Below are 19,032 nucleotides of genomic sequence, written 5' to 3'. Positions count from 1 at the left end.
GGCCAATCATATTTTATTCTCAAGTGATATTTAAGTAGCCTACTATAAATCATTCAAATTGACTTCCTTGACTCACAGATAAGGCAGCCATTAGGACAAACCATCCTAGAAAACACACGTGAAATCAGCACTCATGTTACACATATGCTATGTTGATGATTCGGGAGTGATTTTTCATACCATCAGCCCACTATGCCCAGGGCATCTCTCCAGATATCTGCACACTGGTTTGTGTGAATCACATGATCATCTCAGTCCAATTTCTAACTAGGAAACATAAAGGCTCCCTATCCCTCAGTTTTGTATTTTGAACTTTGGTCTTGGCATGCTAACTGAAATATGTTGCTTTAGGGGTAGTCATGCCCATTTGGTCTGTCCTGGTCCGTGCCCCCCTCCTTCACCCATCCAATAACTCAGTGTCAAGGCCAAACTCCCGCATCAGCTTGCTCCGAGATCATCCTGATGACATAGCGGGTTTTTTTCTCTCTCAAAGCGGGTTGGTGGAGAAGGCATGGTCAACTCTTCACCCCTCAGCTCGACATGTAGAACATTGTCAAAAGGAGTTTTGAGGTTATTTTTAAGGTCACAGTGGAAAACATCTACATGGGAAACCCGTTTACAAAAAAAAAAAGTCAGTTCAACACATTGGAGCTACTGTACACGTGTCAAGAAAAACCGAAACCTTAGGGGCTTTTACACAACCTAAACACAGAAGCAAGATGTCTCACTACCTCCCTTTCTCTCTCTCTCTCTATCTCTCTCACACACACACACACACACACACACACACTCACTCTCTCTCTCTCTCCATCTCTATTTCTCTCTCTTTACTGTGTAATTGTTACAAAAAATGTTCCAAAATGTAAATTACTAATTCAATTACCTAATTTTTCACCATTATGCCTACAACAAAGGTTGATTAACCGTTCACAAGTCTGTAATTTTCTACCATTAAGTACAAGTATTACTGTACCTCCAGTACATTTCCACAAGACTTGAAACTTGACACATTGGCCTTCAGTTTAGAGGGATGACTAATTGACTACATCAATCCACACTCTCGTCTGTCTTCTGTTTTCACTTTCAAGTATGCATTTCATACTTTAAAATAATGTAATGTTTTTGTTTTGCTTTGCTTCCATTTAGACACTTGGTGACAATGAAGAAATAAACATCCTTCTCCACAACCCTCCATCTTACACACCCACCAGACTCTTCCTCCTCCTCCTCACTCCTCTACTCACTCACAGTACAACCTGTGCTCGCACCCGAACATTTCCTGACTTCCTGGAGACAGCCTGTAGCCACCAGCAAAAAGACATTCCGCCCCTCGCTCTGGTTTGCTTTATCAAATGCCCAAAAACAGCAAGGCCGTCAAGAGAGAGCTTGACGATGATGTCACGGAGTCCATCAAAGACCTGCTATCCAACGAGGACACGTGTGACAATTCCTTCAAGAAGAGCTCGCTGATCGTCGACCACGCAGACGGGGAGGGGAAGGAGGAGCGCGATGTGGAGGAGGGGTCGGACGGGGAGGAGGAGAGGCCAGCGTGGAACAGCAAGCTGCAGTACATCTTAGCCCAGGTGGGCTTCTCTGTAGGCCTGGGCAATGTCTGGAGGTTCCCCTACCTCTGCCAGAAGAATGGAGGAGGTGAGTGACAGGGGCACTAGCAGCCTCCGTGGGAGGGTTAGCTTGGTTAGTAAACACTGAAAATGTCTCTATAAATGTAACTTCATAGACCGAGTCTTCCTGGTCATGTGGGAGCAGATGGGGGAATGCTTGTGTGTGTGTGTGTGTGTGTGTGTGTGTGTGTGTGTGTGTGTGTGTGTGTGTGTGTGTTTGTAGGCCAGTGCGTATGTGGCTGTAATGTGTGTGGGTGTGCTTTGGCATACCGTATATGGGTTTCAAACTGTTCACAGGGGCCACAGGTTCTCAAGGCAGACCCCTCACTGTTGTCGCTCCTGTCAAAACCATCCGTCACTATGTGACCTTGGCAATCAGAGCTCTCCAGATCAGCAGTGCGGAGGTCACGTGACTGTCTGTGTCTGTCTCCAACTGTTTGACGAAATCCGGATTCACAAATGTAATAACTCCTAAAACCTAATAATAACATTGTATAACTACAAACATGGTTGTAGAATACCCATCTCGCCTGTCCCCCAGGGTGTAATTCATCTATATTACAATGTAAACAATCTGTAGTGCCCATACTAAAGAGCTCTCGTGAGATATCAGGCGCATGTCTTGCGGGTCAATAATAACATGTACAGTAACATTTCCACATAGAGATTATCCAAAGCCTTTGATTGTCTAGGGAAAGCAGCTTACCTGACTCTTCCAGACAGGGTAACCAGGAGAGGCAGTGGGATTGTTTATATTGATACTGGGGATGTATTGGGTATAAAGTATATGTTTTGATGTGTTTGTGTGCATGTGTGTTTGTTTGTTTGTGTGTGTGTGTGTGTGTGTGTGTGTGTGTGTGTGTGTGTGTGTGTGTGTGTGTGTGTGTGTGTGTAAGTAAGTAAGTGTAGAATGTTTGGGCCCACATGAGGATATATGAATTGCCTCTTTCTGGCTGTGTGTGTTTGTGTGTGTGTGTGTGTGTGTGTGTGTGTGTGTGTGTGTGTGTGTGTGTGTGTGTGTGTGTGTGTGTGTGTGTGACCGCAGTCACTCCCTGAGCCCTTGTGTCATGTTTTCCAGGTCCATTTTAAATGACACTAGAGTTCTGCTGTAATTAGATTAAAATTGCAGGTCTGGAGTTGCCATGATCCGTCTATGACTTCTATGACACTACTGTGTGTGTGTGTGTGTGTGTACACTCTTTGTCAATGTCACTTGGCTGCCTGCAACCTGCATTTCCTATGTGCCTGTTCTCTGTCTCCACCCCTTCTGTGCCTGCACCCTGACCCCCATCTTCCCCTCACGCCTATTCAAACCTAGCCTATCTTATACTCTGTATGCATGTAGAGGTGGTGTCTGTGTGTGTGTGTGTGTGTGTGTGTGTGTATCTGTTTATGTCCACCCACCTATATCTGTGTTTGCATCTGCCACCTCCAACCCCCCCCCCCACACACACACACACACACACACGGCTTAGCTTATGTAAAGGAGATTGAGCCGCAGTCAAAACATCCTGTATGACGTGACAGAACACACTTGTCACACATACTGGCTTCCTGATTGACTATCAGCCATAGCCACCCAGATAACATCAACTCAAAGAAGTGGATTACACAGTTCAAACCAGGTCATAACAAGACACAGGGAGCAACAAACACCATTTTGTATCCAGCTACTGTAAATTCCCTCTAGGTATATTGTTCCAGTAAACTTTGTATTAAAACAATGGGCTTAACCTCAATTGTGATGACATCATTGCTGGCACACTGGAAGTGAGTGTCACACGGAATGAGGACATTTCATAGACTGACTCAGTCTACTGTGGGGTTGCCTGCTTATGTTGAAAGTACATTAAGTAACTCACCCCAACTAGAAATTGCAATAAATTCACCCTTTTAATATTATTTAGTCAGTTCAGTTAATGAATAACTGTTTAATGACTTTGATGTTTCACTTATGGAGTAGCTCTCAAGCATTCAAACTATATTGACATTATTGAAAAGATTACTTGTAGTAGGCCTAAAGGACATACACACTATGAAGTCAACTAACTATAACCCCTAATTATAATGGTATGTACTTGATTGTAATAAGTGTGGATGGGATGCCTTTTAAACTAACATGTATAAAAAGAGGACTCGTAAGAATCAAATACCAAAGACCACAAAAAACAGAAGCTGCTTCTTCTGAACAAAGGTTGTTTGTATTCTCCCTCCACCATCATGTGTCTCCATGTGCATGATCTGACACCCTACGAGTACCAGAGGAGAAATGGAGCCTGTGTTTCAGTGAGCACAGCTACAGTACATCTTGTCTTAGCCAGTCACCCTGAAGCACTTTACAAGGGAATGGCATCCGTCTACAATGGGGATGAAAGGTAGCCACACACTGTAATCTGGGTAATTTGAGAGTTGAGTATATTTTTGATGGAACCACACATGGGGGGGAATGATCAGAGAGACCTACAGTATGACACAGAGAGACTGGTTCATTTTGTAGATGGAGGATATTACAGAAAATGCATGTGTGTGTGTGTGTGAACAGGTTTAGTTTAGTTTATTAGGATTCCCATTAGCTGCAACATTGCAGCAGCAATTCTTCCTGGGGTCATCAACACATGCCTTTACATCATACTGTAACACATAACATACAAAATAAACAGGACAAAAGACTAAACACACACACACACACACACACACAGGACACATCTTTTTATAACAGAAATACCATTTCCTATCTTAGCTATCTTACTGTATGTTCAAAATGACAATGATAGTTTGCTATCTAAGTTAATTCCCAGTAACTGTCTCCTGGACTTGGTCAATAGATCATTTACAAATATTTAAATCTGTCTTTCTACTAGGAGTGTAATTTGAATCAAATACAATGCTATTTGTCTCTTCAATTTCTCTCAGCAATTTGATAAAATTTATTTTATAAATTAATTGAAATTATTATAGAAAAATAACATGTAATTTGTTCACTATTATTTCCATTATTTTACTTAACATGAGCAATAAACTTATAGGATGACTATTCCAGGGAAAGATAACTTCCTGTTTTTAGGCAGTGATATTATTTTGGCAGTTTTCCATTTTTGTGGATGAGTGAGAGAGAAAGAGAGAGAGAGAGAGAGAGAGAGAGAGAGAGAGAAAGAGTGAGAGAGAGTGTGTGTGTGTGTGTGTTTGTGGTGTTCAAAGTATCTAACCCTCGGTGTGTCTGTGCTCTGTGTAGGAGCGTACCTGGTGCCCTATCTGATCCTGCTGGTGGTGATCGGCATCCCCCTGTTCTTCCTGGAGCTGGCCGTGGGCCAACGGATCCGGCGCGGCAGCATCGGGGTGTGGAACTACATCAGCCCTCGTCTGGGAGGCATCGGCTTTGCCAGCTGTGTGGTGAGTAAGGGGGACTGCCATACCTACTGTGGGCACCATGGATCATGTGGATTTGTCCCTGGATCCTAATAAAGCGGCAGGTCCAGATAATCTGGGCCCTTATTATCCGAAGCTTGCAACCGACTTTGTTGCGGAACCATTGACCTACATTTATAACTTAACCATAAGGAAATCCCCAAAGTTTGGAAAATGGCTCATGTTTTCCCCTTTTTAAAAGGTGGTGAGCCATCGAGCCTTAACAATTATAGACCAATCTCAAATCTGTCCCCTCTAGCCAAGATTTTGGAAAGTCTGGTCAGTGATCAATTGAAGGATCTTACACAAAAATGCTATTTTATCTTGTTATCTATCTGGTTTTAGAAAAACCCATAGTACAGTTATGGCAGCTACAAAAGTAGTTAATGATATCATTGTGTTAAAGAACATTGTCCATCCTTGTTTATTGATTTCTCTAAGGCTTTTGATTCAGTGGACCATGATGTATTTAGGTATAGGCTATCTTGTATAAGGCTGTCAGACTCTGCTGTTGACTGGTTCTCTATCTTTCTGATCGGACTCTGATGTGTCAAAGTTGATGGTTGTTTCTCTGATATCTTGTCCTTCCTCAAGGGGGTGCCACAAGGCTCTGTCTTAGGCCCTTTGTTGTTCACAATTTATATAAATGATTTAGGTAAAAATTTTCATAATGCAAATTTCCATTACTACGCGAATTATACTGTCAATTATTGTTGTGCGAGAACTTTGTCAAAGGCTGTGGAGTTTTTGCAAATTGCATTTAAAGAAACAGAAATCCAACTGCTGCAACTAAGACTTGTACTAAAAGCAAGTAAAACAAAAATGGTCTTCACTAAATCTAAAGTTAAAACCTGTTGTCCTTCTGCTGTATATATGACTCAAGGAATTACTATTGAGATTGTTTCTACTTTTAAATATCTAGGATTTATTCTTGATAATGACCTGTCTTTTAAACCACACATTGAAAATCTGGTTTTCAAGAAGTTGAAAGTAAGGTTGGGTTTCTATTTTAGAAACAAGACATGTTTTTCCTTTTATACTAAAAAGAGGCTTGTCACTGCTACTTCTTTTGCCAGTGCTGTGCAGTGCTGATTATGGTGATGTATTGCACATGAATGCCTATTTTACTTCTACTGCTACATACATACATCATGTTCATTACTGGCTGTAGATCACTTTCTCACCATTGTACGTGATATGAGGAGGTAGGTTGGCTGTCCTTGTCTGCTCGTAGGCTTTGGTACATTTGGTACATCTTCATCTATAAAGCCTTCAGTGGTCTGTTACCTTTATATCTCGTACATACAGTATCTGACCCCCATATCGTCCTCATCTTATAGCTTGTGTTCTCAGGACTACCTAACTTCCTCAGTCCCCAGAACTCACACTGAGTTTGGGAAGAGGGCTTTCATATTCTCTGCTCCCTCTACCTGGAATGGACTTCAAAAATCTCTGAAGCTCCAGACTCTTGTAACACTGCATCATTTTAAAGCATAGACTTTTTAATGACTGATTTGGGAGTATGCAAATGCTTTACTACATAATGTTTATTGGTCATTGTACACCCTGTAGTAATGGTGCATGTATATGATGCTAATCTAACTTGGATCTTCCTTCCACAGCCCCCCCCCACTTGTCTAATGCATGCTCTATTTTATATCTCTCTCTTCTTTTGTCTGTGTTCTCTGTCTTCTGGCCAACTGTGTTCTATATTGGTCTGTCTTTGTTTTAGTTTCTTGTTGTTTTTTATGCTGCCATTTTGGTCAGGTGTTGCTCGAAAAAGAGTTCTTTTATCTCAAGCTTCTTTCCCTGGTTAAATAAAGGTTAAATTAAAATTAACATAATCATGTGGATTATAAACATATACATACGTTATATAATACAGGTTCACACACCATATGATGCCATTGAAAGCCTTGAAACTCTTATTGATGACTCCCTATTTTATTTCGTGCTTTATAAATAAAATGTATGAAATGTATGATTGAGCACAGACATCTAATGTTGCTGTGCGGACCTGAGACAAAGTGAAAATAAGGACAATGGACTCAATTAACTACACTTAGGTGATCTAATGTGTAGCTGCCTTTTCAATGTCACCACAGCCCAAGGCCTCTGTCCAGCATCTCACCCTGCATAAACCAATTTCACAAGTCACTGTGTACTCTCCTGCTCTTCTAATGAGAGTGATGCAGTCGAGAGCATTTGATTAGCTCTGATAGGGCCATTCTGGGTACTGAGTGGCCATACTGTAGGTTAACAATGACAGTTACCATGACAGTTGACAATGACAGTTGCCCGTGACAATGACAGTTACCACGGCAACAAGGCCCCCATTGAGTAGAGATGTATGTCTGGTAGTCCTGTGAATAGTTGGCAACTGAATTGATGTCTTAGGGTGGGAGTGAGAACATTCATTGTATCGCTAGCACTAAATGTAAAGGTGCTTCCAGATTTATTGGTATACCTGTCCAGTCCCGCTTTTGAAGAGCAAATTGACATACGGGCCTTTGTTTCAGTCCAGCACCAACACTCCCAAATCAATCATCTACTGAGCAAACCCTTGATTAATAATTTGAATCAGGTGTTTGTTACAAGGTTTGATGAAACGCTTTTAGCAGGACAGGCAATCTTTGATCTTGCTTTGTGTGTTTTCAACCCTGTCTCTGCAGGTGTGTTTCTTTGTGGCTCTCTACTACAACGTTATCATCGGGTGGAGCCTCTTCTACTTCTCCCAGTCCTTCCAGCACCCTCTGCCCTGGCATGAGTGCCCACTGGTCAAGAACAAGACCAGCACATGCAAGTCATTCTCCCAGTCTTATAATTAAGACACTGGCATACTCCCTATAAGAATAAGACACAAACGTTACTGTGTAATGAATACGCCTGGCCCATTCACACCTTCGCAAAAGATTGAAAACAAATTCAAGCGTCATGTTTGTTTGAATTCAACTTCTTTAAGCAGTTTTCCGCTGATTGTAATGGGGTTGCTCATACCCAAGTACTTGAAATCCCATAAGAAAATCTTGAGGTGCAACACCCGGCCAATTACTAAGTCCCACTGTTTTTATTTTCCAGACGTGGTGCCGGAGTGTGAGAAGAGCTCGGCCACCACCTACTACTGGTACCGCGAGGCTCTGAACATCTCAGACTCCATTGCCGAGGGCGGTGGCCTCAACTGGAAGATGACTTTGTGTCTGCTGGCCGCCTGGTCCATGGTCTGCCTGGCTATGATCAAGGGCATACAGTCCTCTGGCAAGGTGAGAGATTGGGGGGGGCAGTGGGAGGGAGTGAGGGATAGAGGAAGAGAAAGTCAGGTTGGGAGAGAATGATAAGAGGTTGAGATAAAGCGAGGGTAAATGCAGAACGATTGCTGGTCAAAAAGCAATTTTGTAGTTTCTAATTAGTAGTAGAAGTAAGGTTTGGTTCGAGTTATTGATACCAAGCGAGTAAACTACTGTACTCCACCTGGTTAGCCAAGGAATGACGGAGAACTCGGCCAAGATAGCCAGAGATGTGAGAGGACTTTGCAGGGAAAAAAGAGAAGGCAAGAGAAAAATAGCTTGACCTACTGTACCATCTAGATTGTACGCTGTCACACTGGCAGAGAGACCTGGCCTAGTTAGCTGGTCGGCCTCTCATCTGTGACCCGTGACACACTATACTGCAACATGGAGAGTTCTGGGAAATCCTCTCAGAGAATTAGTTCACCTCAAGGAAAAGGCTTTGGTCAAAAGGAGCGAGATGTTCCATGCTGGCGTCCCATTAAAAGACGCCGCCTTTGGACCTAGATAATGTCACTTGACAGATCTTGCTAATACCTTCGAGATACTATGATCATGGAGCTCATGTGAGCCTACCATGCATGCTAGATTAGGTTACTTTAGCGTAAATGAGTTGACAGTAGCTTGACAAGCATCCGAATGGATTAGCTCGCTGGCTAGCACAAGGTCTGCCTCAAACGCATGGCTATTCGCTTTTTGTAGTTCTTCGTTAGCCTTCAAGGTTGTCTCATGTCATATGACAAGCATTAGCCAGTCGGTTTCAAAGTCAGAGGCAAGGTTGGTCAAACGCTAGCAGTTTTATTCTGGGATATTCCACTGTGTTAACATCACGTATCGTTTGAGCCCTCCATTCTGTCTCAGACCAGCGCTGGGTCACGACTAAGTGTGTCAGGTCTTTCTCAAACTGCCTAGTCAATCTTTAGCTGGAAAAATACTTAAGAGTCTGGTTCCTTCTTGTAATAGTTTGGGGAATCTAGCCGTTCATTATTTAAATTAGGTCTTCTCCTTTGAATCATGGCATTGTCTTTCTGCCAGGTCTTATCCCAACAGCTGACCAGTCAGTTTACAAATCCCCCTCTGCCACACAGTCTCCACAACAGACAAAACAAGATGGATGCCTCTCAGACAGAGGTGCTTTAATCTTGGTCCACTGCCATGGTGATTGCAGGGCTGTTGCTGGCAGCCCAGTAGATCCCCCAATCTGCGACATCCCGTTACCTGGTGTGCAGTCTAACAGATAATCACAATCATCATTGTCATTATCTCAGTCATTATCATTATTATGCTGCTTGGGGTGACTTTTACAGAAGCTGTTGATTGAAAGTGTAAAAACAAAATTGGATATCAAGTGTAAATTTCTAAATTAAGAGGATCTAGCCAACATGAAACAAAATGGCCACCGTATAGATAAAGGTTTATAGTTTTAGCCCCTCTTTGCACCCTGCTATATGTTTCGATGGCCTCTTGGAGTGGAAATGGCCTCTCTCCTGTCAGGGGCCAAGCCAGGAGGGACCTTTGAAGCTTAATCAGAGCTCTGCCACACAAAAGAATATTAATGTGCTGTTCACTCCTCTATTCAAAAAAGCCTATTCCCAGAAATATCCCCACTGCCATCTGCACTCCTTTTCCACGTCTGTGTGTGGGTGGGATCAGGAGGGAAAGAGCGCGCAGACCATTTTAGTTGCCATGGTTATACGCGCTCTTTCGTTCAATCTGTCAAGAGTTCAAGAGTGTGCGTGTGTGTGTGTGTGGGAGGGGGGGACTACAATTTGGGGAAGAAAAGGAGAGAGGGGGGCTAATGTGAATGAATTGTTTACATTTAAATTCACCCTGATGGACAATGATATTGTCAAGCTTTTGTCACATGAAAATAATTCCCTATACTCACTCCTAGAGGAAGGGCATTGTCTTTAGGTGGTCTGCATTGCAAATGTAATACTGTCATAACAATGTGAACAACATAAGACACTCCTGGACAAGCAAGCAGAGGGTTACACATACAAAACATGATATCTAACAGGTTAAAGACAGACACCGGCACACCAAACATAGAAGGCATGAGAAAGCTGTAGGAGGGGGAGATAATTACCGGTATGAGCAAGACACCAAAGACGGCATCTCTGTATTGTTGATTGGGTACATTTGACCAAGACCATATGAGTCAGAGGGAACATCAAACATGTAGATACTCGTCCTCTTCTTTTCTCTAGCACTGTGGCTGCTGGTGGTACTTGTTCTTATTGAGGGTTTTATTGATGATGACTGGGATACTGTTCACTGTTCACTTACAAGAAGTAGGCCTACATTTGTCTAGATTAAGTCAATTTGTGTAAAAACTTCTGCTAAATGGCCAAAATGTAAATTGTAAATGTGTTCCTAATTACCACCATGCAAGAGAGACTCCCCTTCCTGAAACTCAATCATGGCCATGACTCAACCCTAAACCATTCCTCACTGGCCACACCCTCACCACTGTCTCACATGGGGGGTGACTCAGGCATCACTATGATTATACTGTAACTCTGAACCATCCCTGCAGCCCTCTCTGAAAGACTCCGATTGTTTTTCACTGCCATAGTTTTCGCGTTTGGATATACATGGAGGTGAATGAGCCATAGTTAGCCGTCAGCTGCATTCACTTCCATGTATTTCCAAACGCGAAAACAACGGCAGTAAAAAAACAACAACCGGAGTCTGGTAATGATGAGTTTGTAACCCCGATAGTGTCAGCCAGTTATTTTCACTATTTTGGTTCTTGAAGTGGTGTTTTTCAACGGGCACTTCCGCATTCGTCCCACCAATTACGTCAGACTTGACCAATATGGAGGCTGCAGTGAATAAAACGAATAGACTTTCTTTTGGAGAGCCCCTGTCGCATCATACACACCGCCATCACTTAGCGGCTTTATCCACTGGTTTTATGCCTGTCAAGGAGGTTTAACAGGGGCCTGTATTAAAGGGGAACAATGGCCATTTGTTAAAAATAGATAGGCTATTATTCTGGAGTATTCTAGTTCTTCTAGTTTATTGTTACCATAGAATAGTTTCAGAAAGTGGCAGCATATTTATTTAAATTGCAAAAGTAGTTGAAATTCGATACTCCATTCATTTCTCCATTGGGAGTCAGAAGCTGTTTACTTTGATGACGCGGCCACCTACCGGTTTCTTGGCATGTCTGAACAATCTGCGGGCGCGTGAGCAGGTTGCAGTATTTCTTCCATCGTATTATATAGCCTCCGGAATAATATCTATTTTTAACAAATGGCCATTGCTCCCCTTTAAGGTTTATGCACTTGTCAATAAATCACTGCCACACACTGCAAAGACCTTTGCAGATATTTATGGAACGGTTCCCACAGCCACTTTGTGAACATGTATCCTCTCCTTGAGGTCATCTCTGATATAACACCATCGGTTAGTTAAAAGCATGTGCTCTGTCACACTGCTGTCACCAAACCGTCCGTGGGATTTGCCAGTGATTTCTCAAAGAGAGGGAGGAAAGAGGGAGCGAAGGAGGCATTTCCAAGAGCATTCAAACACTACTACATATTTTCAACAATGTCATCATCATGAACCAGCATACCTAGCAACCACTTTTACAGCCTGTAGTTCTAACGAGCAGTTCTGTCCTGGTTCTGCAGGTGATGTACTTCAGCTCTCTGTTCCCCTACGTGGTATTGATCTGCTTCCTGGTCCGCGCCCTGCTCCTGAAGGGCTCTGTGGATGGGATACGACACATGTTCACACCTAAGGTAACAGTCCACTCAACTCAACCTTGAAGAGGGCATGGCTGCTGCAAAGCATTGGCACTTTTTTTTCTCTCCATATGATTCAGCAATGGCACAGTCACTGAGAGTACCTGGGTCTCATATTTGCAGTTATTCCTATCAAGCTACTTCATGTCTTATCCACTCTGGTGTTCCTGTTCTTACATTGTTATAGTGGAGAGAAATGACACTCTATTGAACAAAATTGAGTCAGATGTGTAAAAATAGATTGTTTGTAACCAGGTTACCGCAGCTCCAACAGCTGTGGCGGGCCGACAGGCTTTACATTGTTTGAAAAGGAAGGATGCTGGGTTGAATCAAAATGTCACAAAAAATACAGTGTTCTGTCACACTGCTGGTTAGCTGCCAATGCTCTTTATGAATGGGTTTTTTAATGTTACGCAAAGACCAGACAGTCTTCGTATGATTGAAGAAAAAAACACAGCAGAAAAAAAAAACTCCTGAATACTGTAGGTTAGGTTCTCAACATGCTGGGCCAACGGCTCGTCAAGTGCAGCACTAGGCTCCCCACCCCGTCTCACCATGGAAACAGGAGTCGCTGCTTTTTATGTAACGAACACGGCACGTTCATTCACAACGCACCCATGTGCCTGCCTCGTCTCAAACGGCTGACAAGACTTCAAAGCCTCTCCAGTTTGCTGGAAGACATCAAAGTAGCGTTGCAGTTGTGTGCTGGCCTGGGTGTCTGTATAGTGGCTTGTCACAAAAGGATAGTATAGTTGTCGTGCCGTGTCATTGTTTGATCTGGACAGGTTTTGACGTATGGAGTTTAATATGAAAGAGGAATGTTGGTAAAGAACAGGCATACATTGTAGTTTATGGAAAGTATATTCACTCGACAGACTTCGCTGAGCATTACTAAATTGGCATATTTAAATGTAGATTGTAGACATGTAAATGGATATTCTAACTTTGGGGTTTATAATATTTTAGTACAGTATCAGTATGAAATACTACAGGTACTAGGCTACAGTAATGTAAAACCCTCAACCAAGTCTCAAATGTCCCAGACAACCAAACACTCAGCATTCAGCTGTTCACAATCACTGTAATGTAGTGGTGCCAATGTCATGTCCTCCATCGCTACAAGCCTCAAATATCTCAGAAACCTTTCAGAGCCTTGCTTTTCTACTTAATAAAGTAGTTAGCTGCAGGTTCCAACAGAGGTCCAGGGAGAAACAAGCTGAAAGCCACACACTGACTATATTGAGGATATGAAGAAATCTTAGTGAGGTGTTTAGATGCCACAAGCATAGTGTGCCCAGACCAGGCAGTAAAGGAGAGATCCTTCCACTAATTAGCTGTCTCATTGGGCCTCTTCCCCCCAGCTGGAGATCATGTTGGAGGCCAAGGTTTGGCGCGAGGCGGCCACCCAGGTGTTCTTTGCCCTCGGCCTGGGCTTCGGAGGCGTTATCGCCTTCTCCAGCTATAACAAGCGGGACAACAACTGCCATTTTGATGCTGTGCTGGTCTCCTTCATCAACTTCTTCACCTCCGTGCTGGCCACACTGGTGGTGTTCGCTGTGCTGGGCTTCAAGGCCAATATTATGAACGCCAAGTGCGTCGCGCTGTGAGTACCGTGCGCTTGTCTTCCTGACGTTTCTGGAATGGGGTGTGGGCGTCTGACAATTTTCAGGCCTATATTACTTTCACGGGTAAATGTAACTAAATGTTTTTTCTTGTGATTTTGAGGGGATAGGAGATGTTATAGGACAGGTAGCCATGTTATAAGGTTATTTACGAACATACACAACGGCCGATAGTTTTGTCAAACGGTGCACTCGGTGAGTTTCCTGTCTTTGAAAACGAGTTTATGGTGTTTTTAAGGGATTTTGTCTAAGCACCTATGGATCCATTGAGTGTATTGGCGGCAAAGGGCTATATCTCAAGAGTGCATCGTTTGACAAAACTTTGATGCCGGCCGTTGTATATGATCGTAAATAACCTTTTAACATGGCTTATAATGCTAAATTCCGATCCTGTCCTTTAAGTTGGCCTGCAAATGTTCGGTTAAGTTGGCCTCTGAAAGGATTCGATATCTGTGCAAGTTCTGGTTCATGTATTACTAAGCAAGGTCTTTCTTTTTGCATGATTTGATGTCATGTTGATTCATATTGGCTCTCAGGAACACCAAGAAGATAATGGGTTTTCTGGGGAGCGAAATCAGCTATGACCTGATCCCCCGCCACATTAACTTCAGCCATGTAAGTGCCGAGGACTACCATCAGATGATTGACATCATCAAGGAGGTGAAGGAGGGTGACTATCCGCACCTGGGCTTGGACTCCTGCAGCATCGAGGAAGAGCTCAACAAGGTGGGAAGTGTGAAATACTGCCATTTTGATTTATTTATCATTTATCTGTCCACAGATAGTATTATTATTTGTACTCTATCTATCTGTCTGCCTACCTACTGTACCTACCTACCTATCGATCTATCTCATGTTGGATGTTGTCATGTGTCAGCATTCCCAAGAGAATGTTCTACTGTACAGTAGGTTGACCAACCTTGTTCAGTACATTATTTTGCAGTAGCAACAACATTGTTTGACTGTGTATGTGATTATGAAGTGGTGTCGATAGCTTTAAAACCCATATTCTAGAGATTGTGAGTGATTTTTCTACAGTCTCAGAGCAGTTATCAATATCTTTTCAGGAAATGTCTTTTTTGAATGATGGCTACTTACGTGCATTCCTTGACCCAAGCTTGAGTGTGTTATTATGTGAATAATTGATGGAGTACAAGCTTACCGTTCAATGCAGCATCACACAGAAGGGATGACTTGGCTACATTTTTGATATAAACATAGTGTCATGCATGAGGAAGTGGTAGAGTAGCGAAATGAAATCCATGTCCAATTATTTTATACTATCTCACTCAAATGATCTTCAATGTCACCGTATGCAACAAACCATGACTTCAAAGCAATTGTCATTGAGAGTCAACATCAAATGTGCGTCTAAAATATCAAGTTCGCTCTGTCATTTTGCAACTGCCTGTACAGTTCCAATTTCCCAACATCCCCCTCCTCTCTCTGTTTCCCCCCCCCCCTCCCCACTCCCCCTAGGCCGTCCAGGGGACAGGCTTGGCCTTCATCGCCTTCACCGAGGCCATGACCCACTTCCCTGCCTCGCCGTTCTGGTCCGTCATGTTCTTCCTGATGCTGGTCAACCTGGGCCTAGGCAGCATGTTCGGCACCATCGAGGGCATCATCACCCCCCTGGTGGACACCTTCAAAATCCGCAAGGAGATCCTCACAGGTCAGGTCCGGGGGGGGCGGGGGGGGGGGTGAGGCAGAGATAGAGAGAGACAAGATTGCGTGAGTGTGTGTGTGAGTAGTACAACAGATACATGAAATACTATCTATGTCATTGTGTTGCGCATACAATACTGTTCTAAATAGGCCTGTTAAGAAACAGACTTCATTCACCATCAGCCACATGCGTCACAGCGCCAGTCAAGTCGCTTCACACACGATGGTGTCATGTGTGATCTGCCCTACTTTGCCACATTATCCCTCTAGCTGAAATTTACATTTACCATAGCCCATAGTAATTGGTGTATTTATGTATTCAGTATTGTGTTATTACATTGCTCTCAACTCTAATGCCCCTGGCTCAGTAATGAAGGAAATTACTCACCAGACAGTCATAATGTCTTGTTGAATGACCAATCCCATTCCCCTTTCTGTATCGGAGGGCTTTTTTCACCCCAAAGTTCCCAGTGCAATGGAACGCAAGCCACACTGTTTCGTTTTGAAGAGACCACTGGGAAATACATTAAAAAAACAAGTGTCGTCAAAAATAACTAACACAGAGGAGTTTGAGATCTTAAGATGAGCTTTAAATGGATTCAGTGGAGCAGCAATGCTGCTTTGTTGAAATGGCAATCTCGAGGATATTCATATAAATAAATGTCTGTTTGGCCGCTGCATCGCGATTGCGGTAATGTTAGTAATGATTCAGCCTACTGTATTCCCCATTCATGAAAGCATTTCCATTTGCAGCATTGCCAAGTTCTGTAAATGTGTTGTCTGCGGCAATATTCCCGCGCAGTATTCATTAGCAATGCACAGGTTGAGTGTTTGATTTCGAAATGAAAAAAAAACACGTCTAGCCGTTTGATTTTGAAAGTAACTCTTACAATGACTGCTTATTGCCAAAGTTGTAATCCTTGAGATTGCCACCCTAATGTGAACTACCTGTATGACTGACATATTTCCTATTTATTTGCAGTGGGGTGTTGCCTGCTGGCTTTCTGTATTGGCCTGCTGTTCGTCCAGCGGTCAGGGAACTACTTTGTGGCCATGTTTGACGACTACTCGGCCACTCTGCCCCTGCTCATCGTGGTCATCCTGGAGAATGTGGCCGTGGCCTGGGTCTATGGGACTGATAAGTATGTACTGATAAGTATGTACATAGCAGGAAGTGTACTGAGATGCGGTCTTTCCTATCTGTAACTAAGATGATTCTGATCACTGTTCAGGCATGGTCACATCTTTTGGTTCAAAGTCAAGTCTGTCTACAAGTCTGCATTTACAATACAATATCATGCCATGTCAACCTATCCAAAACTAGAAATGGTGCTCAGAGAGCACAGGCCTCCACCCCTGAATGCATTTCGTGGCTCTGTGCACGCCAAAATGTAATGGGTTCTAAATTGGCCTATGCTACACCCCTCCACCGAGTCTCATAAAAATGGGTTAGGTAGTTTTTGCGTTATCATAGTCCAAAAAATGAACATTAAGTGAATGGCCAATCCGGCTGTGTTTGGGCTGCCCGTGGACCCGACCCGTAATTCGGAGCCACTCCAAAATTTAAGAGGTTGTAAGTTGGCCTATGCTACACGCCTCAACTGAGTTTCATGAAAATCGTTCATGTAGTTTTTGCGTAATCCTGGTTCAAAAAATGAATGTATATGAATGGCTGGCCGTGTTTGGGCGGCCTGTGGACCTGACCCGCCCTTCGGATCTGCTCCAAAATTGAATGCATTCTAAGGTGTGCCTGGGGCCTGGTCTTGACTCAGTCTCGCCTTGGTCTTAACTCGGTCTCAACCCCTAAAAGTCTTGGTCTTGTCTTGGTCTCGAAATACTCTGGTCTTGGTCTTGACTTGGTCTCGTGTTAGGTGGTCTTGACTACAACACAACCCCACCCTGCGCTGTCGCTGGGGCGGAGGTAACGACGTTCAAACGTAGACAACGCAGACTCTCCTAAACCATGCGCCCGTACTCGCTCTCACCTGCTCCCCTCCTGGTTCTCCCCCCTGTTCCTCCTCAGGTTCTTCGAGGACTTGAAGGACATGCTGGGCTTCACTCCGTTCCTCTTCTACTACTACATGTGGAAGTACGTCACTCCCCTGCTGCTCCTGCTGCTGCTGGGCTCCAGCGTGGTCCAGCTGGGCATGACTCCGCCCACCTACAGCGCCTGGATACAGGAACTGGTAAGTCTTATCTCCACTGGGACGGTGGCGACAACTGTGATGGCGACGGTGGCACTAATAGAAGGAGAGCTACAGTAGGTGTGCTCCGATTCGGTAGGCTGTTCCGAATCAAGCGTTTAAAACCTCGATACACTCGGTAGCCTTTCCTGACTCACTGTTTTTTCCAAGTAATAATATACAAGATCTTGCTATACAGTAACAGTCAATAATTATGCAATATACGCTTTGTGAATTAGTGTAATCGGCTCCCCTCGCTCCTTCTTTGAAAGTTGCCCAGTGTGCACACCTGATGCTCCATCAGCAGATCACACTGCTAATTAGGCCCACCTGCAGCTGGGCCTAATTATAGAGGGAACAGAGCTGGCACACCTAATTAACCCACACTTCTCAGTGAGGCCTTCTCAATAATCTTTCATAGGCGCTGTTTACACAACAATGAATTTTCCAAAACTGGAAAGTTTTTCTTTTGTGTTTTCCAAAACGTCTCGACTATTGAAAACGCTGTAGTAGGCTAGCATTTATTTGCAGTTACAGCCTTTTGCAACTGAGGGGCACTGGACTGTCTGATATCCACGTCAAAGGAATAGTTTGGCATTTAGCATCATAAGCCCTGTTATGTATTTATGGTCATATACAATGGTCCATATAAAAATGTTGCACTCTTGCAACAAATGGAATTGTGCACTCTTTGAGACATTACTGCTCATTGCTCACGTCACAGCTAACTAAGTACACAATGGATGTCTATAGATCCATTACAGTTAGATGTGGCTTGAGCTGTGACCTGAGCAATTAGCACTAATATATCAAGACTGCAGAGATCGTAAGAATAACCTTTTAACAAGGATTATAATGCTGAACTCCCTTAAGCCCTCTGCTGTCGTTGTGTGTTCTCCAGGCTAGCGAGCAGACTCTGAGCTACCCTCCCTGGGGCCTGGCCGTGTGCATCTCCCTGGTGGTCGCCGCCATCCTGCCCGTGCCCGTCGTCTTCATCCTGCGCTTCTTCAACATCATCGACGAGGGCGCCGGCGGCATGTCCGCCGTCTCCTACAAGAAGGGCCGCATCATCAAAGAGAGCGCCCGGCCCGAGGACGACGACGACGCCAGTCTCATCCAGGGCAAGTCGCCCAGCGAGCCGCCCTCGCCCATGCCCGGCAACAGCATCTACCGCAAGCAGAGCTCTGGCGCGCCCGACGCCGACACGGCGCCCAACGGTCGCTACGGCATCGGTTACCTGATGGCCGACATGCCAGATATGCCTGAGTCAGACTTATAGAGACTCTACACGCCCTCATGCCCTGCCCAAGGCTGGCCAATCCCTTTTCAGTGTGCGATTAGTCATCAGAATCATCTGCATATTTTAAGTCATACTGTATATTCTTTGTAGATATCATAGTTGCGCCTGTTCTTGTGTCTTTGACCCTTATTTTACCGTAACAGTGTAAGAAGGTGTGTGAACATATGCTACCCCCTTGTACCTTTCCAGCTCAGTT

At 43.9% G+C, this 19,032-nt stretch overlaps 1 protein-coding gene across 1 annotated transcript; it reads left to right on the top strand.

The window, feature by feature from the left end:
- Positions 1 to 1,352: 1,352 nt before the first annotated feature.
- slc6a15 (solute carrier family 6 member 15) lies at positions 1,353 to 18,815 on the top strand (the record flags this gene model as incomplete). The annotated part of the gene is made up of 11 exons (XM_084450610.1): positions 1,353 to 1,650; positions 4,855 to 5,012; positions 7,700 to 7,826; positions 8,106 to 8,287; positions 11,953 to 12,063; positions 13,428 to 13,669; positions 14,225 to 14,414; positions 15,168 to 15,360; positions 16,336 to 16,495; positions 17,377 to 17,539; positions 18,438 to 18,815. The coding sequence occupies 11 exons, from the start codon at positions 1,353 to 1,355 to the stop codon at positions 18,813 to 18,815; spliced, it is 2,202 nt and encodes a 733-aa protein (XP_084306736.1).
- Positions 18,816 to 19,032: the final 217 nt, after the last annotated feature.

This window comes from Borostomias antarcticus (genome assembly GCF_949987555.1).
Source record: "Borostomias antarcticus genome assembly, chromosome: 16".
NCBI classification, from domain to species: domain Eukaryota; kingdom Metazoa; phylum Chordata; class Actinopteri; order Stomiiformes; family Stomiidae; genus Borostomias; species Borostomias antarcticus.
Note: the sequence above shows the minus strand (reverse complement) of the source record. Positions and strands in the feature narration are given on the sequence as shown.